The 16,698-nt window shown below is 45.1% G+C and overlaps 1 protein-coding gene across 1 annotated transcript in view; it reads right to left on the bottom strand.

The window, feature by feature from the left end:
* Nucleotides 1-16,698, bottom strand: part of IPP (intracisternal A particle-promoted polypeptide) — an 84,241-nt gene that overhangs the window by 41,393 nt on the left and 26,150 nt on the right. Inside the window, exons 5-6 of the mRNA XM_069232851.1 lie at nt 13,289-13,444; nt 9,611-9,778 (exon numbers count right to left, since the gene is read on the bottom strand). Of these exons, the coding sequence (XP_069088952.1) occupies nt 9,611-9,778; nt 13,289-13,444 (324 nt within the window). The remainder of the gene's footprint in view (nt 1-9,610; nt 9,779-13,288; nt 13,445-16,698) is intronic.

Below are 16,698 nucleotides of genomic sequence, written 5' to 3' on the forward strand. Positions count from 1 at the left end.
GGGAACAGCTGCATTTGCTGGCCAGAGCTGAAGATACAATGTTGCAGAAGTCGTCTTTGCTTCTTTGTTTCAGTTTGTGGAGTTCCTGGAGGGTCCAGGTGCATTTCTTCGGTGAGAAGGTGAAGTAAAGGATGCAGAGGATTCCTGCTGGAGTCTTGCAATCCGAATCTGAAGAACCTCCCAAAGGAGAGACCCTAAATAGCCCGGAAAGGGGGATTGGTCAGCTAAACAGGTAACCTATCAGGGGACAGCTCTGACGCCACCTGCTGGCACTGGCCACTCAGATGCTTCCAGAGTTCGCTGCCAACTTGTAATCCAAGATGGCCAAATCCAGGGACCCTCTGGAGGAGCTCTGAGCACCACACCTGGGGTGGTGATGGACAGGGGAGTGGTCACTCCCCTTCCCTTTGTCCAGTTTCGTGCCAGAGCAGGGACTGGGGGTACCTGAACCGGTGTAGACTGGATTATGCAAGGAGGGCACTAAATGTGCCATTCAAAGCGTTTCCAGTGGCCTGGGGAAGGAAGCTACCTCTCCCAAGCCTGTAACACCTATTTGCAAAGGAAGAGGGTGGAACACTTCTCTCCCAAAGGAAATCCTTTGTTCTGCCTTCCTGGGCTTGAGCTTTTCAAGCAACAGGAGGGCAGAAACCTGTCTGAGAGGTGGCAGCAGCTGGGGCTACCTGGAAAACCTCAGAAGGCTGGAATGGCAATACTGGGGGTCCTCTAAGGAGCCCCCAGAGTGCATGAAATCATACAACCAATGCTTGCAAAAGCCTTGGGGTATGATTCCAACATGTTTGATACCAAACATACCTATGTTCGGAGTTACCATTATGTAGTTGGACATAGGTAGTGACCTATTTCCAGTACACGTGTAAAATGGCATCCCCGCACTCAAGAAGTCTCTGAAAATGGTCCTGGAGGTCGTGGGGGCACCTCTGCTAGTGCAGGGGTGCCCTCACACACAGGTACTCTGCACCCTGCCCTCAGGGCTGGAGGGCCTGCTATAGGGGTGACTTATAAGTGACCTGGTGCAGTGTAAATGGCAGTGAAAGGGTGCATGCACCTTTTCACGCAGGCTGCAATTGCAGTCCTGCAGAAGCCTTTTGCATGGGCTCCCTATGGGTGGCAAAAGAAATGCTGCAGCCCATAGGGATCCCCTGGAACCCCAATGCCCTGGGTACCTAAGTACCATATACTAGGGACTTATAAGGAGGCACCAGTATGCCAATTGTGGGTGAAATACTGGGTTACCAGTATGCAACAACCATAATTTAAGGGAGAGAGCATAACTACTGGGGTCCTGATTAGCAGGATCCCAGTAGACACACTCAAACACACTGGCAAACAGGCCAAAAGTGTGGGTAACCAAGCTAGAAAGAGGCTACTTTCCTACAAGGTTAGCATCCACAATAATGATTTACAAGCTTTTATACCCCGACTTTTACATGAATGACTCAAATAGTGAATCTAGAAGTCATTAGCTCATAGTGCCTATGCTTATGCCAATTTATATATAATATCACAAATTCAAGTCAAGGTACTTTGGCCGTCGATATTTCGATCCCCTAGACAAGTATCAGAATCATCCTAAGCCTTCCTTAAGCTTGAGTTAAAAGGGTTACAGAGTGCTTGTAACCGAAACGGCGAAGATAAATCTGACTCGCGTCTCATATGAGTGAGAAGGCAATCAACAGAGATCTGAATCTCTAATCAAGCGCCAATGCCATAAAGTAGTAGTAGAGTGGAGTAGTGTCACAGTGTAATAGAGTGTCATAGAGTGGAGTGGCAGAGTGTCATAGAGTGGAAAGGCATAAAGAAGAGTGAAATGGCATAGAGTAAAGTAACGTGAAGTGGCATAGAGAAAGTTGCGTAGAGTGTTGTTGAGCATAGTACATTGTTGTATAGTAGAGTGGCATACATGGTTGTGCAGTGGCGTAGAGTATCATAGATTGAAGTGGCATAGAGTGGCGTGGAGTGGTATAGAGTGGAGTAAAGTGGAATGAAGTGGCCTATAGGGAGTTGTGTAGGGAGTTACAGAGTGGAGAAAGTGTTAGAATTTAATGGAATAGAGTTTCAGCGTCTAGTATCATGGAGTGTAATGTCAGAGTGAAGTGTCAGAGTGGAGTTTGGTTGTCTAGAGTGAAGTGGCATAAAGTACAGTGGTGCAAAGTAGATTGGTGTAGAGTGTAGTGGTATATGGTGCATTGGTTTTGAGTAAAGTGGTGTAGAGTGCATTGGTGAAGACTGCACTGGTTTAGCGTACAGTGCATTAGTGTAGAGTGGTGAAGAGTAGAGGGGAGCAGAGTGGAGTGGCACATCATAGATTGCAGTGGTGTGGAGTGCAGTCGGGCAAAGTGCTGTGTCATAGAATGATGCAGTGCATGGTAGAGTGGTGTGGCACATCATAGATTGCAGTGGTTCAGAGTGCTGTGTCAGAGTGATGTGGTGCATCGTAGAGTGGAGTGGTGCAAGGTAGAGTAGACTGGTGTAGAGTGTAGTGGTGGAGTGCAGTGATGCAGAGTAGAGTGGCCTACAGTGTAGTGGCATATAGTACATTGGTGTAGAGTGCAGTAGAGTGGCATATAGTTGAGCGGTGCAGAGTAGAGAGGAGTATAGTTTAGTGGCAGAGTGCAGTGTAGCAGAGTAGAGTGTCATAAAGGGCAGTGGTGTAGAGCAGAGTGGCACAGAATGCATTGGCATAGAGTGCAGTGATGTAGAGTGATGCAGAGTAAAGGAGTGGCGTAGAGTACAGTGGTGCAGAGTAGAAAAGAGTTGCATAGAGTGCCGCGGCATAGAGTAGACTGCTGCAGAGTACAGTATAGTGGTGAAGAGTAGATAGTTGCAGAGAGGAGCATAGTGATGTAGAGTGCAGTAGCATATGGCGGTGCAGAGCAGATTGGAGTGGCACAGGGTACATTGGAGTGGCACAGGGTACATTGGAGTGGTGCAGGGTAGATTGGACTGGCATAGCATAGAGTGGAGTTGCGTAGATTGCAGTGGCATAGAGGAGATGATTTCAAAGCAGAATGAAGTGCCCTACAGTGGAGTGGTGCAGAAAAGAGTGGAGTGGGACAGAGTACAGTGGCATTGAGTGCAGTGGTGCAGAGTACAGTGGCATGGAGTTCAGTGGCAGAAAGCGCAATGTTGCAGATTAGAGGGTCGCAGAGTACAGTGGTGTGTTGTAGAGTGGCATAGAGTGCAGTGGCATAGAGTGCTGTGGCGCAGAGTACGTCGGCATTGAAAGCAGTTGAATAGAGTGCTGTGGTGCAGAGTAGATTGGCATAGAGTGCAGTGGCATAGAGTGCATTGGTTTTGAGTAAAGTGGTGAAGAGTGCACTGGCAGAGTGCAGGGGTGTAGTGTACTCTGGTTAGAGTAGAATAGCATAGATTACAGTGGCGTAGTGTAGAGTGGTGTAGAGTGGAGTGGTACAGCATAGATTGCAGTGGCGTAGAGTAGCACAGAGTGGAGAAAAGTGGTGTAGGGTGCAGTGGTATAGGGTAGATTGTTTCAGAGTAGAGTGAAGAAAAGATAGAGAAAAGATAATATACTTCAATATGCTTAAGTATGTAACGATAACAACAACATAAATAATAACGCTAGGCATAACGCTCCAAAATGAAATATGGCTTCTCCCTGTTAGCCAAGCTGTAATCAAGCCCTTCATTACCTAGATAACAAAACATTAAACATAAATGTTAGAAAAATATATCCTTATAATAGCTAAATTGTTGTGTGAAAAGGTCAAATCTGGGCTCAATCTCAACTTCACTGTTTCACCAACTGGTGTGATCTTAGGCAAATACAAATATTGTGTTTCACAGAGTCTCCTTTCTAGCCTGCAGGCATCAGGGTGAGTGGGACTATTTTTCCTCTTTAGATCTTCCTCATTGTCTTGCAATTCCTCTTGAAGGCGTCCTAAAGTGCTCCTCTTCAAGGCGGCAGCAGGTGATGCAGACAGTAATCATCAAAAACTCTTTTCTCCTCCTCGTGCCCTTTGTTGTTATGAGCACCATTAATGCCCACAGCTGTGAACAGGACAAACAAAAGGGCAGAGGGCGCAGGGGGCCTCCGGACTCACCTTCATTCTGTTACCATCAGATTGGAGGATGGTCGGTACAGGGCTATTATAAGTAGTGCTTTTGTGCGCTAATGGCCCTCTGAACAATAGAAGTGAGAGGGGAATTTTTTTTGTCCCCTGTCCCCCCCCACCTTCGTCCCCCGTCCTCCAAAATCTGGGGGGGGGATACATCCCCCGCGTCCCCCACACTTCCTACGCCCATGGGTGTCAGGTCTCAAGGCAGTCTTTACTGCTCGTGGGCCTTTTCCGCATCGTCGCTGATGCATGTGTGGAGGCGAGGATCAGAATCAGGAAACAAAAGAAGGGATTTTGTTCATTCCATGATAGATGGAGTGCTGTCAAGCATGTTGAAAGAGCCCAACCGGGATTAAACTGGGGTGGTAGAACAAGAAGGGAGATACAGAGATATACAGATTTGAGAGCGTTATGTATAAATCAGCAGGGAGACATCCAGGCTTTAATGTTTTGAAGAAAACAGTCAAGGAGCGAAGTGCTGTAAGGCAGGAGAATACGAAATAAGGCAGCGTGTCATCGAACTATTGATTATGGTTTATGCTGCGAGTGTTTACAACAACTATACATTCATTTAAGTTGAAGGTAGGTGGATAAAGAGGGGCAAACTTAATAGAGGGCCAAAAGTCTCCATGCTTCCTCCAGTCCGAACCCCGGGTTCTTGTTTCTGTATCTTCCTGGTGAGCCCAGGAACCCTAGGCTGGTGTGCAGATGAAACAGCACCGGAAAGAAATTGCATTCATTGAAGATTAAAACACAAGCACCTTATTTTCTAAAGTGGTGCAAATCTTGCAACTGGGACTTTGTAGCAGAATCAATTGCTTGCATTTTAAGGTGTATAAAATCCAAGTTAATTTGTCTTCTTGGTTCACCTCAGCATGTGCAGGGTCATCATCTTGTAGCAGCAGGCGTGGAACACTAGAGGCATAGATAAGCCTAGAGTCACCTGTGTGCAGTGTATCTAGGTCAGAGTGCTGGCAAATACCCTTTGATGTACTGCAGATAATAGGCTGGAGGAGAGCTCTTTGAGGTAGTCAGTCCTGATGGCTAGAGATCTAAGGGCCTCAGTGCCAGGGGGCTGAAGGAGGAGGGGGAAGAGGTGGAGAGCTGCAGAACAGAAGGGAAGTATCTGGCAGGACAGTCAAGGAGGAGGACTCTGGTACCAGCAGAGCTGATGTGGATTATTTTACTTCAATTCTGTCAGCAAAGTGTGAGTCCAGGTATACTGTAGCTTTGGGGAGTCAGGATTGTGTAGGATACAAGTATAGCAGTAGAGGAGAGATGCACCGAGTATACCCTCTAGCTTGACATAGGACTACTATCCTTGCCATGGATTGTTAGCAGCGTACCATTATTTTGGTGTATCATACTGAACAGACCTTTTTTCTGATACAGATAGAAGGGTATGCCTACAGGCCACCTCATACGAAGTTCTGTCTACATGCGGGACCGAAGCCCTAGCTCTGGCATCCTGGACGGTAGCTGGACATCGACCAGAGAGATCTATTTTACATGGCACAACATGGGGGTGGGGATAAAGCTTCCCCAGAGAGTGCACATGTACTAGCTGCATCTTTGAAGCTGAAAGGAGGATGATGGACATTGGGCTGACTTTAGAAATTCAATGAGGCCCTTGTAGCAGGAATTGCTAAGTGGTCCTCCCTGAGTAGTGCCATTTGATTGAATGGGGAGTGCGAGGGAATGGTAGTAAAGTAGCAAATTCTGTTGTTTTAGGTAGGGTGGTTTCTGGCATGGCCTACCCCTTTTCGTCTCTACCAGAGTGCTACTTCAGAAAAGCTGATGACAGTCCAGGACAGAGATTTCCCACTCCACTTTGTCCATATTTTTGGCACTTCTGCCTGGAGCCGGCATCATCACCACATTGTGAGCCCAATCACCAGTCATAAAGACTGTCTGCACTGAAGTCAAAAACCGAAATTTGAAAAAGAACCAAACTTAAACCATAAAGAACCAACCTTGTTCTTTGACTCGGACAGTGACCAAACACCCTGTCTGGAAAACCAGTATAAAGGTGGGACCCTAACCATCTCACTTTGTTCCAGTTCCCAAAAATCTTTTTGACCAATGAAGGGAGCGCTCCACAGAGCACTCGAAGAGATACTGTATTCCAGGGCTGATGTTTGTTGGGCTGCCAGTGTCCCAGAGGCAAGAGGACATCTCCTTAAATCTGCACAACTTGCCACAAAGCTGTGGATCTGCCTAGAAGCTTCCCTTCCTACTCAGATAGCGAAGGGTTGTGCCATGAGGAGAGACTGTCCAGGAGGAGCCCAGCCATGATTCCTGAGTGGGTCATCTAGGAGAGTGGACTTGTTAAAGGAAGTGAAAGTGACACTGCCCTGAACAATGAGGAGTCTCGTGGCTTCCCTAGATAGTTTGTGGCAAACCATGTGAAGTATCCCCAACCCCAAGCAACAGCATGCCCCTCTAGCATCACAGGCATCGCTGCAGCGTGACTCGAGGGAGCTGTTCTGCAGCTGCCCAAGAAGTGTTTTGAGTCCTGCGACTTCCAAGAACAATGTCAAAGCAGAGGACATCCACTGCCCTGGGGGCCACCACTGACGAAGACGGGTGATCATTCTAGAGGCATGCCATGTTGTCCTGCATCGCATGTCAAAACCTGGGAGACATCATCGCTGCCCACAATCTCATGCCCACTGGATGAGGCACTGAGTGTGTGACTACAAAGGGTGCAGCACCTACTCCTGCACTGTTTGCAAACAAGGAAGGTAACACAACTCTGAATGTAGAAACTGAAAGCCTTTTCTTGGACTCAGAATAATTATTTATGTTAGCGAGAGTAACAGTTGCCAATGACAACCCTTTTCCGTTCTATATGATATGGACTGACGTACGGGATGCTGAACAGACTGAACAGAGAAGTTGCCTTCGATATTTTCACTGCTGATAGAACTCTATTGTCTGGTATGACATTGCTGTAGAACTTGGCTAGAGCCCTATAGTGGTGCAACATAGCTGACCCCCCATTAATGTGTGCAATAGTTGAGATCAAAGTACACCTCTTTTTAACAAGACAATACCTGGTCTGGACAGTAACTTATTGTGCCTGGTGTTTAACTGCTTGAGTTCTAAGTCTCTACCCCTGCACTATCTTCCTTAGATAATTGCCCGCTACGCTGAGAGTCAAGTGCAGAGGTATTGCACTTGGCCCAGTTTGCAAAGACATAGTCGGATAGACCCCAGAACAGAATAGGCAGAGACATCCAACCACCATGGTTGTGGCCCAGCAGAAGCCCATAGCCCTGTGGCCTTCTGAACAGGTTTTGACAAGGGTTGTGGCTGCAGTTTTAAATTTTTTGGGAGAGGGCAATCCCCACGTATGAGGATCAGGCTTGCATGGCCACTGGACTGTGCCAGGAGTGCATATGTTAAACCCATGTCTTTTTAGAACGTTTAGGTAGACATTATGCTCTAAAATATGTCCCCTTGTTGAATACATTTTTATGCAGAGAAAAATACTTCAAACCCTTTCTTCCGGATACAACAGAAGCAATATCTTTTTGCTACTCGATCTGTGCAAACGTACAGCTTATGTACACCACAATAGTGTTAGACTTTTCCAGCCACCATTGTTCACTGCTACCCTTAACGTCACCCCTATCTGGAAACTCAACAGCCATGTGTGACCATGGCTCCCCTTTGTAAAACAATACTGCCTCCACTACAGGTCAAACGGCACCCTGCAAGCAAAAGAAAGAGCATTTTAGAAAAAGTTTTATTTTTTTATAGTGGTTGCTATTATAAAGTGCCTTGTGGAAATGATTGCTTAATTCCTATGTAGGTAGAATAGTCAGTGGGATTTTGTAGTTGATGCAATTGCACGTCTACCAATGTGGTATATTTGCCTGCACACATAAAATGCTCAATTTGCATGTATTATGATGAAGAAACTTAATTCCATCCAAAGGCAAACAATTAAAGGCAAGAGTGTGACAATCTTTAATAGGGGCTTCAAGCACTCAGAGACAGGCGGGCATAAAAAGTAAAAATAAGTCACATTTGGGGACCTTCAATATGCATTAACCAGGGCCATAGGCTTCCTAGTGCAACACACAGCACACCCCTCCTTCGTATCTTCTGGCAGCATGCAAGGAAGACACAGACTGTAACTGAACCCTCTATACAACTTGTTCCCTCCCAATGTGAGAGTCAGCCCAAGCGCTTGACTCTCTGCAGGTGGACATCAGTTTTCAGTCAGGAAGTGGATGTACATTATACACATAAGGACTACTTGCACATCACTAACCGTGGTGTAGGGGTAACTGCTTACAAGGATAGAGGAAATCAGTTGATCAAATAACAAGTTTGACCTTTCCTCTTACCAACACTACATTTCCCACCTATACCTATAAAATGCAGTTAGTATGAATACAACCTAAACAAAAGAATGTCCCCCCTGCTTTGACTAGACATGCCATTTCCCTTCAATACATGATACTTTACAATGAGAATGAACGCAAGAAACAGAAACGAACAGTCATTCCATTCTTTTTCCAGCAAACTGAAGAAGGGACGATGGGTCTGATTTAGAATTTTGTAGAGGAGGTTACTCAGTCACAAACGTGACAGATATCCCGTCTGAGGTATTACGATCCCATAGTATCCTATTGAGATCGTATTTCAGTGGATGGGAAATTCGTTACCCTTATGACAGAGTAACCGGTTCACCAAACTCTAAATCAGGACTTCGTTTTCTAAGCTGCCAACCTAACATATGAGCTCCCGTTTTCTGTTTTTACAGGTAAATACACTCTGAAAACAATGTGTGTTATGTCTGCATTCATTTTTAAAAGTGGAAAAATACAAAAGATTGGGATTCTTTAAAATGACTTTCTGTGCTGTCATTCATGAACTCCATGCTAACAGTTTAGCTGATAGACAAGAAGGGTATTTAAAAAACACAGAATGATGTAATTCCCTTAAACATTGCCCTAAATCAACATACATTTGTAGTATAATGCTAATATGCACCCGTGGGAGTATTATGCTCTCTTCTATTTGGCTACCTAATTTGCTAAAACACAGCAAGCATCTAAGTATGAATGCACATTTATCAGTTAATTAGATGTGGAAACATACGATTTTATAACTATTCACTAAACACAAAAAAAATATGGATAAATACAGAGAATATGGCACAAGAATATGGATAAATACAGATGGAAATGTAAACAAAAAACAGACGCCCTAATAATGATGTAAGAGCAGTTTTACAAAGCATTCCTCCTCATGTAAAATAAAATTCTGTCTCTAAATCAATTTTAAACATTTTTGGTAGACAAAAAAAATCATACACTATGTAAAGTTGGTAAACATTATTATTTTACTTCTTCTTAACATGCTGAAATGCCTACACTTACCCTTGTCTCTGGTGTTTGGGCAAGAGGGACAGTGGTTCTCTCGCACACAGACAAAATGATTATTGGGAAATGCATGACAGTGCTATTGCCAATAAACTTAATTTACATATCCTTTACCTCCAATCGCATAGATTAGTCCTTCTAGCGATGCCACGCCCAGCCCACTGCGGGCCTGGTGGAGAGAAGATACCGTGGTCCAGTACTGGCTGAAGGTGTCGAAGCGTTCTACACAGCTCAGCGCACGGCTGTCACTCCAACGTCCACCCTGCAGCCGAGTGTATCCCCCTATCGAAAGGAGAAAGAGGAAACCAATACGAGTTGATAATATCGGTTACTCAAAACTGTTCAAGATGACATGTAGCATCAAGATCAAGAGAACATAAGATACTTCTCATTACACAAACTCACAAAAAATGAACCTTCTCTAAAGGCCCACAAAGATTAACTGAATCACAATGTGAGTGTAGGCTTCTTCCTGAGCCTCGGATCCACAAGAACATTAGCAATTTGTTAGAGCATCGGCTTCCACCAGGAAAGGAATGTTAACCAAATCTCATCTTGAATGTTCAGAAATACACTGTTGCTTTCTAATGCCCTCGGAACAACTCATTTCAAGAACAGAATATCAATTAGTTCTCAAGATCCAATTTACCAGCAGACTATCAGACTTAATTCCCAAGAACATTTGCTATGATTAAAGTTCTGATATATTCAGCTAGTTATTGACCACGACAATGTCAATTGGATAATTCATAGTTGTACATTGCCTGGTTTAAAAACCCACAAGAACAAGAGCTATGTTGAGAAGACTGCAAGAAAATCAAACTTGAAATGCTAACGAAAACACTATTTGCCACATGGCCATCACCTTGCGACAAGTTCAGAAGACAGTTCTGAAGGACCATAAGAACATGAAGTACGTGACAGAAAGAACAATAGGCACACCAATTAAAGCCCAAGGTGCATGAAAGCATCCAAATGTTACAAACATTGCTAGTGCTGGAGAGAGTGTGCGGACTTTTGTTGTCATGGGCGAACATGGATCATGCATGTGCATCAAGGCCTGTCTCACTGAGTGTGGTCTGTTGGGACCGGGATGGGAAACCCAAAGCTCTGCCCTCATAATGGTGAAAGGCTACTGCCTTTGCAAGGAGTTAAGCAGCTAGTGGCAGCATGCTGTGTAGTGATCAGTAGGAGTGAACAGGCCTTTTATGTGCACACCTGGAGTGAGGCCTACAGGATATCTCATTTAAAATTCTCCTGCTGTCTGCTTAAATCACCCTTAGCCTGCATCAGATTGGTGTGTAGTGCTGTGCAGTGCTTGTATGTTGCATGCATGTGCTGGCTATATGGTACAATATATGGAAGATTCTGGGTGGATTTCATTAATTTGTTTTGTCCTAACCACTCTCCCCCTTCAACTCTTCCCTCCCCTAAATAAATACTCTTAAGCTCCCTTCATCAGTACCCTACCCAAAATGTCTCATACTTTCATTTACTTCTTCCTTCCCCTTCACTTGAAATTCTCTCCCACCATTTACCACTACCCTCCCCTGAACCTCTTATCTCCATTTGCTACTACCATTCCCTGAACCCTATACCTCTGATCTCCCTTTACATCTACCCATCACTAAACCCCTTACACCATTTTACCTCCACCTGCCACTAATTCCTGTAAACCTCTTGCCTGCTTTTACCTCTACTCTTCCCTAAACCGCAAAACAAAAAAAAAAAAACATACTAATCTGTAGCCTTACCCAACCCCTAAACGTACTTACAACCCCTAACCCCAAACAGATTAAACCTATGATCCATTTTTTAAACAACTATTATATATATATACAGATATATATAAAAATATACACACACACATATAAATATACATAGACACACACACACACACACTATATATATATATATATATATATATATATATATATATATACACACACACACACACACATACTCACACACACACACACACACACACCTGCACGGTAAAGTATAATTTAGAAAAAAGGGTATGTGATAAAACCATGGGCCAGATGTAGGAAAATCCAGCATTGCGAGTCGCAATGCAGGATGGTGTCCCTGACACCATCTGCGAGTTGCAAGGGGGTCGCAAATGCCCACCTCCTTAATATTATCGCAGCACTCACAGGGATGGTGGCTGCTGGAGACAGCAGACCACCATGTCTGTGACTGCTTTTAAATAAAGCAGTTTTTTTTTGTAATGCAGCCCGTTTTCCTTGAAGGAAAACAAGATGCATTACAAAATGAAAAAATTAAACGTGTCATTTTCATTTTTTCAGAGCAGGTAGTGATCCACAGAACCACTGCCTGCTCTGAAAAAATGTTTTCAATGCCATTCACAAAGGGGAAGGGGTCCCATGGGGACCCCTTCCCTTTTGCGAATGGGTTACCACCAGTATGACACTGGTGGTAACTGTGAATGCTTTGTGACCGCGTTTGCGGTCACAAAGCAATCCTGCATCGCGCTGCGACTTGCAAATAGGAAGGGGAACACCCCTTCCTATTTGCGACTCGCAGTCCCGTTTTGCGAGTCGGTAACCAGTTTACCGACTTGGAAAACTGGGAATAGGGCATTGCGATGTGGGTTTTGCGAGTCGCAAACAGCGAAAATCGCTGTTTGCGATGCGTAAAACCCTTGCTATATCTGGCCCCATGTGTGGTAAAATCTGCATACTGGAATACTCCACTTAAATGTGGCAGATAGCCCATCTGTATTATTACAAGTATCATAGGCTATAATTTCCTTGTAATATGGCAGATAGGAAACCCACCACGTTTGAGGCAGTGTTTCCGATCCATCAAACTCTAAATAAGGCCCAGCATCTCTAAATGGGAATTCCATGAACCCATAAGAAAATTGCAATAACTATAATTGAGCCACCAAGATTAGAAACCCTGCGAAAGAAGCAGCAAACTGCATCAATCAATGAGGGGGAACCTGCAGAAGCAGCAGACACTTCTCCAGATGGAAGAAACTATTTGGCATTGAAATAGTGCCAAACATCTTTATCAAAAGGCCACGGTGGGGTATTTTGTGCTATTTTATGCAGATTTCCTAACAGTAGGGTCAATAGTGCTGTAAGTACTGAAACACAGGAGCAGAGCAGTTGCTGGGACTGGAAGGAGGTATAGAACCAGGGATACAATTGATATATTCCATGCTTTTATATTTTATTCTTTCATTGTTTCTTGCTTGTAGGTAATCCGGCTGGAGGCAAAACACACACACTCAAGCAATTTGGTCTGCCATTGATTTAAATCAAAATTATTTTCAAGGGTCAGCATATCTTAAAATACAATCTAGTTTTGTACAGTGTTACAAGTCATCTGTGTTGTAAAATGCACCACTAATCAGTATAAAAAACAGTCTTATGAAGATCTTGAAAGATGATTTGTTAATGTGGACCACCTTTCATTTTGCTACCAATATCTTATTTTTCATTCCTTCCCGACACTCTGAAGTTCTGCAGCAAGAGAGAGGTTATTCAGCGTTAGAAGACAGTTGCTGAAAATTGTTCATTCTGAACACATACTGTGTGGGAGACTTGCAGGTTAAGTCTACTACAATAGAAGCGCATTACAAATCTTACACTCGGAGGCCTAAGAGCAGATTCACTGCAATAAAGAAGTATCAACACAAAGTATCAACACAAATAACACAGATGAAGTAAGCAACTGAAGGAACCACTTCAGGCCAGATACTACTATACCAAACAAGACGCTAACAGGAAGGAAATTAGGAAAGCTTGAACAAATTCTCACCAATTGCATACATGTACTTCCTGGCCTTTCTCCGCGGGCGCACTTTGCATGTTTGGAGAAAGCTGCAGATCTTGCTCTCTTTGGGGCTTTTGCTGACCTCACAGTATTCCTTTAACAGCGTCTGAAGAGCCACGCGGAGATTAAAGTCTGGAATCCCTTGAAAAGAAGACAATTCTTTAGCAAATCTACTAGACCCAATTCTCAGATCTTCTCTTTGCATATCCTCTTTTTAAATTAATTTTAAACACAAGGGATAATTATCTGCAGTTACTCGGGCACTCTTTATGGATAACTATTTGTAGAAGAACTGCAAACTTTGCTTAGTAGCTAAAAAAGCAAGAGACCTCAGTTCTAAATGTAGCATCCAGGTTACTAAATGGCTGTTTCTCAGCTGGGGTAGGTAAGATTAACAGCAATGGAAAGGAAGCAACAGAGTTAGTGCACACATTATTAAGGCAGAATAACTCTCCTTTACTCTTACGTCTAGTCATGCTCTTTTCCCAAACTCTTCAAAAAGAGTACACCAGGCAGACAAAAGGAGAACAGTGGCATCTTATGACAAAAATTACAATTTAGGGCAGGAGATGTGCTTAGTGACCAACTTATGAAATACAGCTTTGCTGGTATGGGTAACTGCCCTCAAGCTTGCAGAGTACCAGTGCACAAGGCAATTGGAGAGGATCACACGGCTGCCACACAGATCTCAGATGTAAGATTATTCTACAAAGCTGCCAAACTGCGTATACTTTGGCAGAGTAAGCATCAAAACTTTCAGGGGCTATTGCTCCTCATGTAAAATGGATGAAATGTCTCACAGTTTTCAACAGAGAAAGGGAAACATCAGCAACAGGTGTCTACATTTAATATCCATCTTGGGGAGATGCAGTGTAGACAACAAGATGGAATCAACTGTGCCACTTTATGGTTCAAATCTTTTTACTGTGGTTTCGAATAACATACTCTCACTTACACCAAATGGCAACTGAGGTGAAGCAGCAAGAGGTGGGGGTAGGATAGTGGTGTGGGGAGGGACTGAGGGAGGGAAGGTGACAGGGAGGGGTCCACAGTATGGGAGGAGGAGAGGAAGTGGTCTCGCCCACTGAGGCAAGAGATATTATTGAATGTTTAGAGTCTCAGATTTGAGCTGAAGGATCTGTCCGGGCCCTTACATGCAGGAACAGTTTAAAGGTTTTGTGAAGCCCTCGTCTCCTGTTAGTCTGAGTACACAGAGGTAGAGGGAGCAGTTAAGTTCCAGGAAGCCTTGGGTCAAGAATTGTATACAGGGTTCCCACATTTTATCAAAACGGTGCAGTGCCTAGATAGGCAGGGAGCTTCTCTATTGCAACAGTGTCCCAATGTTTGTGTAACCAGTCGGAATGGACTGGTGTTATGTCTGTACCCCACTTGGATGTGACAACTTGTCTGGTTTCACAAAAAGTCAGTGTGATTTCCTCTCCCCTATCGGAGTAAAGCGGGTAGATCAGCTGGTTTGGTAGGCCCAGCAGGGCATAAATGGAAAAGCAATGGACATCCGTAGCAAAGATTTCATCAATGTCTTGTAATGGTTGTATGACATAACCATGCAAGCCTAAAGCACACATGCCTAAACAACGCAGTATGAACCACAATCACGGCTTTACCATGCATGCCTTTGCTACACATACCTTTACAATGAATTTCGTTCTAAAAGTATGATTGCTAAAGGAATATGCGTTGTAAATTACACACTGCAGTACCCTCACCCTGCGCCCTAACTTCCGATACCCCAGCCCTGCAATCCACCTCTCCCCAGCCCTTAAAACTGTCCCTTCAACCCGCACCCCCCACCCTGAGCCCTAAAACCCGGCCCCAGCCCTAAACTACTCTTTCCCCTCCCCTGAGGCCTAAACCCCTGCCCTCTGACAAAACCTAGCCCGACCCCCAAGCCCCCCAGCCTGAGCCCTAATACCGCCCCCCCCCCCAACCTTGGGACCCAAAATCGGCCCCAGTCCTTCAAGCTACGCGACCCCCCACCTTAAGCCCTAAAACCCGGCCCCAGCCCTAAACTACTCTTTCCCCTCCCCTGAGCCCTAAAACCTACCCTGCCCTTAAAACTACCCCTTTCCCTCTGCCCACCCTGAGGCCTAGAACCCTGCCCCGTTAAAAAAATGACCCAGACCCCAAGCCCCTTTCCCCTCTTCCCCCCCAACTCTGAGCCCTAAAACTGTCCCAGACCCCTGAAAACTGCCCCCTCCGCCTTGGGCCCGAAAACCCAGCCCCAGCCCTTAAAACTACCCCGCCCACCCCTTAGCCCTCAACCCTTCACCCTGCCAAAAAACTAACCACTGTCTGCTTTAAACACGCATATGCGCGGATTAGGCAAGCGTTGTTCCGCTTGCATGGAAACGGCACATGTGGCTCAGTCCACATTGTAAAGGCTGTTTCTCCTTTTAACAGCGCCTCTCAATAACCGTTTCGTTTAGGGCAACGCCGGAGCACGTGTGCCTGCTTCGCCGCAATTCCGCCAATAGACATCTGTGCTGTTAGGTTTCCTTTCGTCAGTCTGGCTGAGGTATAGTACCAGTACTGGGAGCCTTAAGCAGGGACTCATTCCCAGTGGCACTGAGGGAGGAGGTGCGGGTTCGGTGAAGGATATAGGACCATTCCTTAGGCATGAAGGTGCATTCCACCTCAGTCTCCCATCGTCTTTGGGCTAGAAATCTACAGCAGTCTGGGGGTTTGTTCAAGAAATTGTATATTTCGGAAAGTAAGCCTACAGGCATGTTGGTGGAACATAGGCTGGGTGACCCAATGTTTGATTTCAGTGTAATGACAGTGATCAGTAGCAGGAAGCCGTAGTGAAATTGGATTTGCAGGAATTCTAGTACCCCTGTAAGGTCAAAGAGGTCACTGATTTGTTTGTAGTTGGATGTTTGCCAAGCTTGGAACTTTGTTGCAGATCAAGCAGGGGGGAATGCAGGATTTCCGATAATGGATGTGAGAGGAGAGATGAGAGTGGGTAGGCCCTTTGCTATCATGACCCTGTCCCAGGCCTCCACTATCGCCCCTGTGACAGGTGAAGTACAGACCCCTGAAGGGCGGTGCTCTTTAGGGAGCCAGGGGATTTTCCAAATATGCACCTCTTCTATGGATTGGTTGAGGAAACACTAATGTTTTCTGGGAGCAACCTGTTCCATTCCACCATGTATCTAAGTTGTGCTGATAAGTAGCAGCGAGTAAGGTGGGGAATGCCCAGGCCCCATAAGCTATAGAGAAGTAAGCTCGCTTTCTGCTGTATTAAGTCTCTTGTCATCCCCATGCCATGCTGCCACCGGTGCCCCTTCTTTACTCCTGTGGGGTACTGGACCATGCTTGGTGGGCCCTCCCCACTGTTGATGTGTTCCCATATTCGTCTACAGGGAAGAGACCCT

The sequence above is a fragment of the Pleurodeles waltl genome, chromosome 4_2 (assembly GCF_031143425.1).
Source record: "Pleurodeles waltl isolate 20211129_DDA chromosome 4_2, aPleWal1.hap1.20221129, whole genome shotgun sequence".
Taxonomy (NCBI): Eukaryota; Metazoa; Chordata; class Amphibia; order Caudata; family Salamandridae; genus Pleurodeles; species Pleurodeles waltl.